The sequence below is a fragment of the Podarcis pityusensis genome (assembly GCF_964106645.2).
Source record: "Podarcis pityusensis genome assembly, chromosome: 9".
Lineage (NCBI taxonomy): Eukaryota > Metazoa > Chordata > Lepidosauria > Squamata > Lacertidae > Podarcis > Podarcis pityusensis.
Window position 1 is genome coordinate 64946329 of NC_138034.1, and position 12102 is coordinate 64958430.

Below are 12102 nucleotides of genomic sequence, written 5' to 3' on the forward strand. Positions count from 1 at the left end.
TTAAGAGATGTCAGTGAAAGTAGAGTAGAAAGAGAAGGGGAGATATAGTTAAAAGAAGAAGGGGATTGCCCACCCCCCGAGAAAAGGAAGAAAAGAAAATGACCAAAAATACAAAAACAAACCTATTATTATTATTATTATTATTATTATTATTATTATTATTACCCTACCCATCTGACTGGGTACCTACCCAGCCACTCTGGGCAGCTTGCAATATATAAAAAACAGAATAAAACACTGCACATTAAAATAAGGTTACCAGATTTTTTTCAATGAATCCGGGGACACTTTTCAACTTCAGTCGGAATGGATGGATTTTGTCAGGGGACTCATTTGTAAATATGGGAACTGTCCCCGGGAAACAGGGACGTCTGGTAACCTTACATTAACAAGATTCCCTATATGTCTTCTGAAGGTTGAATAGTTACTTATCTCCTTGGCTGGGGGGTCACATAACTCCAAACTTTCCAATATTTATCAGATGAAATAAATATAAATTTAAGAACCACAGAAAGAGGAGGAAGGAAGTCGAGTTTTGAAATGTTAAAACGACTGTAAAACTATTGGAATTCATATAAATGAAAATTACAAATAATTTAAAAACAAAACAAAAAACATTTCTCCGATGAAAATAGGGGCGGGTGGTACTGTGGTCTAAACCACAGAGCCTAGGGCTGGCCGATCAGAAGTTTGGTGGTTCGAATCCCCGTGATGGGGTGAGCTCCCATTGCTTGGTCCCTGCTTCTGCCAAACTACCAGTTCAAAAGCATGCCAGCGCAAGTAGATAAATAGGTACCGCTCCGGCAGGAAGGTAAACGGCGTTTCCGTGCTCTGCTCTGGTTCACCAGAAGTGGCTTAGTCATGCAGGCCACATGACCCAGAAGCTGTATGCCGGCTCCCTCGGCCAGTAAAGCGAGATGAGCGCCGCAACCCCAGAGTCGGCCACGACTGGACCTAACGGTCAGGGGTCCCTTTAAGGAAAAGTGGGACATTCTGGGATCAAACCAGAAACCGGGAGGACTTCTGTAAATCCGGCACTGTCCCTGGAAAATAGGGACATTAGGAGGCTCTGCAACCATAATCTGCCAAGGAATCCCAAAGTCTCTTGGAAAACAGTTTTAAAGCCCCCACTAGGAGATCAGGCCTAACAAGCTGATTGCCGCACCAGAGATAGGTCACTGCTCTCCACCTGCTCCAACGTTGGGCTTGAGCGACAGGTAGCCACAAAGAGCTGTTGCCCTGAAGGGGATGCCTTGCATTTGCTGCCTGAGCAGTTTTTTTGCAAATCAATTTATTACCTCGCTTCCTCCTCATCCGCTGCAACTCGACAGACAGAGCCTTTGACCCAGAAGTGCTCAATCAATCAGCTGCTTACCTGCTACCACCAGTGACCTTTTGCTTTGAAATAAATAAATAAATAAATAAATAAATAAATAAATAAATAAATCAAATATGGATAGATGTGCATGATAGAGCTAAGCAAAAATGTCAAAATTGTGTGTGTGTGTGTGTGTGTGTGTGTGTGGATGGTGTATATGGAAGTAAAGACTGGCAATAAAATAAAATGTTGTCTTGTCCAGTTCCACCAGTGGAAGTCTCTGCTGAATCTCAGTTCCCTCTGCAAATCATAGAATTGTAACAACAACAACAACAACAACAACAACAACAACAACAACAACAATTTATTATTTATACCCTGCCCATCTGACTGGGTTTCCCCAGCCACTCTGGGCGGCTTCCAACAGAATATTAAAATACAATAACCTATTAAACATTAAAAGCTTCCCTAAACAGGGCTGTCTTCAGATGTCTTCTAAAAGTCTGATAGTTGTTTTTCTCTTTGACATCTGGTGGGAGGGCGTTCCACAGGGTGGGCGCCACTACCGAGAAGGCCCTCTGCCTGGTTCCCTGTAACTTGGCTTCTCGCAGCAAGGGAACCTCCAGAAGGCCCTCAGCGCTGAACCTCAGTGTCCAGGCAGAACGATGGGGGTGGAGACGCTCCTTCAGGTATACTGGACCGAAGTAGGAAGGGACCCCAAGGGCTGTCTAGTCCAACTCTGTGCAGTGCAGGAATCACAGATACAGTAGTACCTTGGGTTACATATGCTTTAGGTTACAGATGCTTCAGGTTACAGACTCTGCTAACCCAGAAATTGTACCTCGGGTTAAGAACTTTGCTTCAGGCTGAGAACAGAAATCGTGCTCTAGTGGCATGGCAGCAGCGGGAGGCCCCATTAGCTAAAGTGGTACCTCAGGTTAAGAACAGTTTCAGGTTAAGAACAGACCTCCAGAACAAATTAAGTTCTTAACCCAAGGTACCACTGTATATAAAGGGAAGCTCTCCATTCCCAGAATTCAATGCCCTCCTTGTCATGAGACAAAGGTTCTTGAGAGCAGAGGCAGTAAGGCCTACAAGACCTACACAATCATTCAAGACTGCAAATTGTAAACTGTAAACTGTTAAGTCACTGTGACTCATGACTTGAGTGAAGACACATTCTCCCTATAAAAGTAACCAGCCTCTCTGTGGGCCTCACTCTGTGTCAGTGCCTGTGTGTCTCAGCCAGTGTGTGTGTTGTGTTGTTGCAGACAGAGGGGCTCCAGGACTCTAGTAAATCACTAAGACTGTGCCTCTGTGAAGAGTCAGATAGCTGCTATGAGCACTCTGTGTACGCTCTTTAACTATGCTGTTTCTGAACAAGTTTATTTTCTTCAGTAAAACTTTTATTCTGTTTATGTAGAAGACACTCTGCTTGATTAATTTACTGGTGTGTGACACTCCTCAATCCACACCCCTTCCCACCAGCCCTGCTTTGCACCCTCCTCATGTGCTTTTGCGTGGCTGGAAAGTTATTGAACTCTGATAATGCTCTTGCTTGCTTGGAGGGAGTGATGTAGGCCCTGTGTGTGCAGCTAGAAACCTCTGGAATATAGCCTACTGAACAAAGGTTAAGATCCACGGTCCGTTGCCCCACCCACCACAGGTAAACAGTCCAGGGAAAGCTGCCCATGATGGAATGCTGAAAAACCTCCCTCCACCTCCGCAACCATGTATCGTTGCAGTGCATTTGCAATATTGTGATGGGACGCGGGTGGCACTATAGTCTAAACCACTGAGCCTCTTTGCTGATCAGAAGGTCGGCGGTTTGAATCCTCATGACGGGGTGAGCTCCCGTTGCTCGGTCCCAGCTCCTGCCAACCTAGCAATTTGAAAGCACACCAGTGCAAGTAGATAAACAGGTACCACTGTGGCAGGAAGGTAAATGGCATTTCCATGCGCTCTGGCTTCCATCACAGTACTCCATTGCGCCAGAAGCGGTTTAGTCACAAGACCCAGAAAGCTGTCTGTGGACAAACGCCAGCTCTCTCGACTTGAAAGTGAGATGAGCGCCGCAACCTCATAATCACCTTTGAATGGACTTAACCATCCAGAGGTCCTTTACCGTTACTTTTTTACTTGCAATATTCGCCGGTTATTCTCTCTGTTTGCATAACTGTGAAAACCCATTTTTGCCAGGATATTTCTGAGCAGGTCATGATCACCATGAGGCAGCAGAGGCAATCTCTTTCCAGCATGGAATGGTTCCAACTGGTTTGTTCAGCTGCCAGACTGGGAAATAGGATCATCTGGTGCAGCTAACAGGATAAGATTATGGCAGAAATTTAGCATTACAGTAACCTAATTGTGAATGGTCAAAGTGGCTTATTTTCAATTGGCAAGATGCACTTAAATCATTTTACCTAGCAGATGGAAAGCATGGATGGATGAATCTGTCAACTGTGATCTCTCTCTGTCACTCATTTTTTCCCATTCTTTGTGCCCAGTTCTTAACATTTATGCAGCAGTTTGTGAATTTTCCTTTAGAGTCCTCGTCAGTGAATTTCTCCTTTTAGCTGCACCTGAAGTGTCCCAAACCCTACCCCTGATAAGGCCAGGGAAAGATGGGTGGGTGTGGTTTGCCCAAAATGGCCTGGTGGGCTGGATTGGGCCCACAGTCCACAGGTTCCTTTGTCTACAGTGATGGAAAGGCACTTTCTGGGGCTTCAGGCAGGGATCTTACCTGTAGAAACCAGGGACCGGATCACTGAGCTACCAGTGCGGGCTCATCCAGATTAGTCCTTGGTCCCATGACTGATGCCCAACACAACACAAATTCTCATCTCCCCCACCCACTTCCCTGTCGCTTGATATTTTCACCACTGACCCAGAGGTGACAGGAGCATATGGACTTTATTGGGAAACTAATTAAAGTGCCATCAATACCCATTAGATACCCTTGCACTTTGGGATGTTAATTTGAAAGGACCTGCGGGCTCTCATAATGTGATAAATGCTCCGAGTGTTACAGGGGAACCAACAATCATTATTTTTCATTGATAAAACCTATGCCGCTGCCCGTTGAAACCTTTGGACCCTTTGGAAATGTCAGCTCCGAGGAACACTTCATCAGTGAGCCACTTAATTTTTGTCACAGAATCCTATTAACGCACTGAGCCAGCATCGAGTAATGGCTAAGAAAGCAAGCTGTGGAGCAAGAAGTCCCCTGATTCAAATCTCACTTCTGCACACTCTGATTGTGGCTTCAGGCTAGTTGCTCTGGCTCAGTTGAAATGTAATGAGAAACCATGGTTTGCTGGCATGCAAATGAGCCTACACGAGACTAGGGCTTGCACGCTCCCCTTCCCTTCAGTGGCGGAGGAAGGGGTGTGTGGTAGGTGTGGCCCACCCTGGGTGTCACCACTGGGGGGGTGACAAAATGCTGGGCGGCACTCACCGCGGGGCCTGCGGCGTGCCCAAGCCACGTGTTGCCCTGCCCAAACTGTCCACCCGCTGCCTCCCCCTCAGCTGTAGGGCGGCTCAGTGTGAGGAGGCAGGCAGACTCTGGAGGCCCCGTGGTGCACCCTACCCCTATGGGTGGCTCACCTTGCCCTCGCCCTGCCCCTATGGGTGCCGCGCCTCACCCCTAGGTGTGCTGCCCCAGGTGCCAAAGCATCTTCCTCCGCCACTGCTTCCCTTATCCCCCTATTTCACACTTGAAAGGAGGATATAAACTCTTAAACCAGGCTTCCTCAACCTTGGCCCTCCAGATGTTTTGAGACTACAGTTCCCACCACCCCTGACCTCTGGTCCTGCTAGCTATGGATCATGGGAGTTGTAGGCCAAAAACATCTGGAGGGCCGAGTTTGAGGAAGCCTGTCTTAAACCTCCACTTTTAAACAAACCACAGTTTCCTGTGACATCCAAACTTGAGGAATCGTGGTCGATTTAAACAAGGGTTGGGAACCTTTTTGACCATTAAGGGCAACATTCCTCAGGTGTAGTCTGTTATGGCAACATAACAGTGGGTGAGACTGGATGTGGAGGTAAAGCAAAGAGGCTCAACTTGTTACAAATCTTTCCTTTCTGTCTGTGGCAGCTTTGCCAGGAAGTACTGCCAAGAGCACTCCTATCTCTCCTTTTCTTCCTTACCTAAAGTTTTAATGTGTTTTAAATAATTGAAATGACAACTCATTAGTTCAGCCCCAGCCTTTCCCCCAGACGCGCCAGAGAAATTCATTAGGGTTTGCTGATGCTCGTCTTGTTAACTCTGCCAGATGTTTTCCAGTACATGAAGTGGGATTGAGAGGAGACCACATGAGATTAATGGATAGAATGGGTCACACACAATCCAGGCAACAATCCCCTCTGCTAGCACACACAGGTAGCAGCCGATAATTCTGTTTGATTATCTAGGACAAGGTTGAAGAATCTTGGACCCTCCAGATGTTGAACTCAAGATCCCATCAGCCTCAGCTGGCATGGCCAGTGGCCAAGGATGATGGTAGCCCAGCACATCTGGAGAACCATGGGATCCCAATTCCTGGGCCAGGGAACTGGTTTTTAACTGGTGGGCCAACACACATAAGTGGTTTGCACGCTGACCAAGGTTGCGTCACATTAGCAGCATTATCACTATTTCATGTTGGCTTCTTTTTAAACAGGAGAGAGGCAGGGATAGAGGGAGAAGGGGAACCCGCTGCCTGCCTGAGTTTGCAGTATAGAAATGGATGGACCAGTGGTCTGACTCAGGAATAAAATATAGCTCTAAAATACAGCAGAGCTGAGGAGGAGTCACTGGTCATGGCACATGGAATGGAGGAATTTAGCTGTGTGGTTCTGGCAGTGAAATTTAGGTTGCTAGGCAGGAGAATGAAAAACAGGACCTTCAAGTTACCTTTTCGGAAATGATACCAGTTAAAAGGAAGGTTGAGATTCACAGGAAGGTGGATGCCCAGGGCAACACCCTGTACTCCCATGGAATCGCTGTTGACGCATAGACCTTATTTAGCTTTCAAATCTAAGTTTATTGAGCATGGTATTGTATAATGAGGCTTGAGAACTGGTAGGCCGGCGTATGGCACCCTAGTAATAAAGTGTGACTGAGCACCACTAAATGGTAAGATAAAGGACCCCTCAATGGTCAAGTCCAGTCAAAGGCGACTATGGGGTTGTGGCGCTCATCTCGCTTTCAGGTCAAGGGAGCCGGCGTTTGTCCGGGTCATGTGGCCAGCAGGACTAGACCGCTTCTGGTGCAACGGAACACCGTGATGGAAACCAGAGCTCCATCCGTGTACCTTCCTGCCACCTATTGTGGTACCTATTTATCTATTTGCATTGGCGTGCTAGGTTGGCAGGAGCTGGGACAGAGCAATGGGAGCTCACCCTGTCATGGGGATTCGAACCGCCAACCTTCTGATTGACAAGCCCAAGAGGCTCAGTGGTTTAGACCACAGTGCCACTCACTTTTAGTGAGCTCCACTAAAGCCAGTAGGGCGTGGTGGTTAGAATCTTGGACTAGGACCTGGGAAACCATGTTTCAAATCCCAGCTTGGCCATGAAGCTCCCTGGTTGACCTTGAAGGAGTCACTGCCTCTCAGCCATACCCCCTTCAACATTTTGCGAGGGCAACTTGGGGCACCCCTCCATCCCACTGACCTGTCAGTGAATGAGCCAGTGTGGTGTAGTGGTTAAGAGCGGTAGACTCATAATCTGGTGAACCAGGTTCGATTCCCCACTTCTCCACATGCAACTGCTGGGTGACCTTGGGCTAGTCACACTTCTCTGAAGTCTCTCAGCCCCACTCACCTCACAGAGTGTTTGTTGTGGGGGAGGAAGGGAAAGGAGAATGTTAGCCGCTTTGAGACTCTTTCGGGAGATGCTGTGTTGACAGGCGTGGCCTCCGTCTCCTCTGGCAGTGGCATTGCCCCAGACGTACTTCCAGAAGCCAGCTGGTGTGGCCAGAGCACAGGAGCCAAAATTTCACATCTCGAATTTGGATCAGAAGCCCGGGCGGCTTCTGTCAGTCCGGGATGTCCTGCTAAAAATTGGACAATGGAGGGTATGCTTACCTACCTCACACGGTTGTTGTGAGGCTACAAATGGGGAGGAGGAGAACCATGTGCACCTTGAGCACTTCGGAGGAACGGTGAGCTATAAATGTAATAAATAAGTAAACACCCTTCAGAACTTGTTCAAATGCTTTCCTTTCTGCTGGATGTCAGTTCAATTCTTCAGCAAATAAAACTGCATCCAGTGTGGAGCAGTCTCTTCATTTATTTATTGGTCTGATGTTGGTTTCCTTAACATTTGTTACATCTACAAACACTTTGCGGCAACCTTAAAATTTATCTTGGTTAATGGGATACTATCTTAAAGCTCAGCAAACTGTCAGGTATCTCTAAGGAAAGTGAGGGCTGGTGTGTTTGTGCACATAAATTATTGCACAGAGAGCAGGAGCAACAAGGCTGAGTGAGCTGAGAAAAGCAAATAACCCAGATGCCGAGAAACTGATCTTAAACTGGGGTCAGTGCCTTTGAGGGAACCTCTTAAGGTTGCACAAGGCCCACTTTGTACTTAATGCTAAGCTACGGTTTACAGTGTAATTGTAACAATGTCTATTCAGAAAGCAGTGAATTCAATGGGGCTTACTTCCAGGTAAGTGGGTTAGAATGGAAGCTATAGGGTGGTATTCGACTATGTTTTACTCAGGGTAAGGTAAAGCGACCCCTGACCATTAGGTCCAGTCGTAACCGACTCTGGGGTTGCAGCGCTCATCTCGCTTTATTGGCCGAGGGAGCCGGCAAACAGCTTCCGGGTCATGTGGTCATCATGACTAAGCCGCTTCTGGCGAACCAGAGCAGTGCACGGAAACACCGTTTACCTTCCTGCCGGATCAGTACCTATTTATCTACTTGCACTTTGATGTGCTTTCGAACTGCTAGGTTGGCAGAAGCAGGGACCGAGCAACGGGAGCTCACCCCGCCACGGGGATTTGAACCGCTGACCTTCTGATCGGCAAACCCTAGGCTCTGTGGTTTAACCCACAGCGCCACCCGCGCCCCTGAAATTAGATCCCTTGAAATTAAAATGTATCTGAATACCACCCTTAATCACTATAAGAAGGCACTTTATTTTGCCAGAACTCGAAAGGAATTAATGCTGCAAGAAAGCATTAATGTGACGTTTTAAAAAAACACGATTTCCCCTGCTCAGCAAAATCATATTTTTCTTTCTCGCTTACTTCACAGTCCAGAAGCCAGTCCCGTATTGGCCTGAAGCAAAGCACCAAGCAGAAGGTATGTTTATTAATTCATCCATTAAATTATTGTGCTTTGACTTAATGGGTTTAAACTCCTCTTAGGTACCTGGACGTTTAGTTCTTCCACAGAGGTGGAGACAGATCTTCAGGAGAGAATTGATGGGCAAAGTAGGGATTCAGCTTCCCAAACTTGTGTCAATCAGTTATCCAGAAAGAAGAGCCAGGTTGGTTGGATGTGGCGCTGGGGGGGGGGGGGCACCAATTGCAAAATAACCAATGCCTCAAGAAGCTTCAGAAGGTGCAGAAGAATATTATTATTACAATTGGATACAACTGGATGCCATTTTGAATCAAGATGGTGGACTGAACCTTTAGAAACTGCACTGATCTTACCTGCTGATTGATTTTGTTGGTTTCTTCGAATTCCCAAGCAATGCTGAGTTTGAGACTGCTAGCATCGTGAAGCGCAGGATTTCACAAAGCCAGTGACTGTATCTGTCACCACCATTATGACAATTGTATTCAAGGGATTTGGGGTCAGTTTGGCCACAATGTATGCAAAAGAGGTGACCTTAATGGCTAATACTTCTGCCCACCAATAAATACAGAATCATGTTTCAGGGAGTTCCCTTGTCCTTCAGTACAGGCCCAGCCAAGATTGCTGTAGTAGTCCCAGAGAACCTTTGCTGGTTAATGTTTCAGCCTCAGAAAATCAATTTTGTGCTGAGCAGTGCTGTGATCTCTAGTGCAGTTACCCTAAAATTCACATTTAATATTATTTGTTTATGAAATTTCTCCATTGCTTGTCACCCAAAGGGTCTCCAAGCAACTTAAATATATATGCACAAATCATTATACCATAGAAAAACGGGTTAGGAACCATAGAACACATTAATATTCCATGCCATATATTGGGAATACAAAAACCCAAGCACCAGCCCCTCCCCTAACAGTAATAGAAAACTTTGCAGGATGCAAGCAGCAGACAAAGCAATGTTCCCACCCTCTAAAGAGCAGATTAAAAAAACCCTAAACCCCCTCTCTAGCTCCCACCCAAAAAATAAAAAATAAACCAAGTGATTATTATTTTTTAAAAAAGTTCCCATCAAACCAAGAAGCCCAGTAACATGGGCAGCTGCTATAAATTATCGGGGGGGGGGGAGGATATGTTAAATAACTAAGCAAGTATTAGAAATCACCCCAGAATTGGCCCTACTAAACATCTTCCAAGTCAATAATGCCCATTTACACCACAAAGAACTCATAACCCACCTACTTTCAGCAGCCAGAAACATCATAACCAGACACTGGAGAGACCTGTCAGGAGTAAGCATGGACCAATGGTACCAATAAACTGAAACTGACATGGGGACAAAAAGAAGAAGACGCCTTTACCCCGGTATGGCTCCCCTTTTATCACATAAACACCCCAACAAGACAACAACAAAAATCCACTCAACAGCATACAAATCAATATGGCTAATCTGATCCAAAGCAGGCACCCACCCCACTCACACATGAAAACAAAGACCACCACAAATGAATAACCACACCCGAGGCCAACCCCAACCTCTCTCACCACCAAAGGAACACAAGTGAATAGCAGAGAACCTGCACAAGCGACGCTGACACAAATGCCCATATATATTAAGTAAAATAGAAACATCATCACCTGACCCCCACCCTCACTCATCTCTCCCCCCTCCACCTCTTTCCCCCTCTTCTTCCTAATGTCTCAACAAATGATACTGATATGTAAAAAATGTTAATTGGAAAAGAGAGAGAGAGAGAGAGAGAGAGAGAGAGAGAGAGAGAGATTGCACATACTTTTGTAAAACAAGAAAACCTTTAATAATAATAAAAAAATTAGCGGGGGTGGGTTTCCTCCATGGTGGTCCAGAGATGGCCCAACATCTCTCTCCTCCTTTCAGGGAGAGCAGCAGCAAAAGCCAAGCAGGAAGATGGGTTTTACTTTCTTTGCAGTTTCCCCAGTTGTCGCTCCCTTTCCCACCATTGGTGTTTCTTTTCTTTTTTTTTTAAATGATATTTATTAAAATTTCAAAAAAATACAAGAATTACACAAAAACAAAAAATAAAAATATAAAAAAATACAAAATACAGCAAGAATAATAAAAAAAACCCTTGTTAAGATATAACAAAGCAATGAAAAATAAAAAGAAACAAACAAAATAAAAACAGTTAAAAACACATTAATTTTCCATAGCATATCTTCCTTACACTTATTTCCACGGACCTCCTCATACCTCCCTTTTTTGTATTCCAGTTCAGTTTGTTAGTTCAGCAAATCCTTACCATTAAGCTTTTACCCATTTATAAACCTTTTTTCATATCTCTTAAAGCATTACAGCTGGAAACCACTTAGTTTCTATCCAACATCCTTCTAAGATTCATTAATTTTACAATACTTCTGTAAATAGTCTTTAAATTTCTTCCAGTCTTCTTTCACCGACTCTTCTCCCCCACCATTGGTGTTTCTTTAAGCAGAAGCCGGGTCCTCTAAGTTTTAGTGCTGCTCACCTTCGGCATTGGGCTCATGCTGTGGGAATGCATCATTCCTAAGTGTGGCAAGAATTGATCTGGTGCCCCAGAAAAGGCAGGACTGTTGCACCCGATGGATTTTAAGTGGATAATCTTAGGGCTGAGCTGCATTAAGGATTTAAGCAGAAGAGGGAGGTTTGTAACTCCAGTGAGCGTGGGAGCGCTTTCAAAGTAATTTGCACAGGACTTACTGTATGTTTTGCTCTATAAGACTCACTTTTCCCCTCCTAAAAAGTAAGGGGAAATGTGTGTGCGTCTTATGGAGCGAATGCAGGCTGCGCAGCCAGAACAGCAAGAGGGATTGCTGCTTTCACTGCGTAGGGTAAATCCCCAGAGTGGAAGGTAAATCTTTTGAGGGACCATGATTTGGGGGGGCGGGGAGAGGGCCTCAGAATTTGTTCTGCAGCAATAAGTTTCTGCCAAAAGAGACCTGCTTTTTAACAAACCTTTCTGTTTTGAAGAGATGGCAGCGGGGAGTTGCGCTGTACAAGTGGAAATCCTCGCACTGGTTAAATACATTACAGTGGTACCTCAGGTTACGTACTTAATTCGTTCCGGAGGTCCGTTCTTAACCTGAAACTGTTCTTAACCTGAAGCACCACTTTAGCTAATGGGGCTTTCTGCTGCCGCCGTGCCCCTGGAGCACAATTTCTTTCTTTTTTTTATAAGATATTTATTAAAGTTTCAACATATTACAAAAATAAGAGAAAAAAGTAAAAGAAAAGAAAAAAATGAAAATGAAAATACAAGATAAAAACAATTAAAAACAAGTCAGTCTTTCCATATCTTATCTTTCATTTGCTTGTTTCCCTGACCTCCTCACACCTCCCTTTTTTGTATTCCAGTTCAATTAGTTAATTCAGCAATTCCTTTCCCTCTTTAATTTTATCTTAATCTTTTATCTTAATATATTATAACTTTAGATTATCACCTGTTAACAATCCATTTTTACATATTCCTTTAT

The 12102-nt window shown here is 45.1% G+C and overlaps 1 protein-coding gene across 1 annotated transcript in view; it reads left to right on the forward strand.

Moving 5' to 3' along the window:
• The window catches only part of RASGEF1B (RasGEF domain family member 1B), a 260591-nt gene that overhangs the window by 22629 nt on the left and 225860 nt on the right, over nucleotides 1-12102 (forward strand). The window contains exon 2 of the mRNA XM_081020922.1: nucleotides 8569-8616. Coding sequence (XP_080877048.1) covers nucleotides 8569-8616 — 48 coding nt within the window. The remainder of the gene's footprint in view (nucleotides 1-8568; nucleotides 8617-12102) is intronic.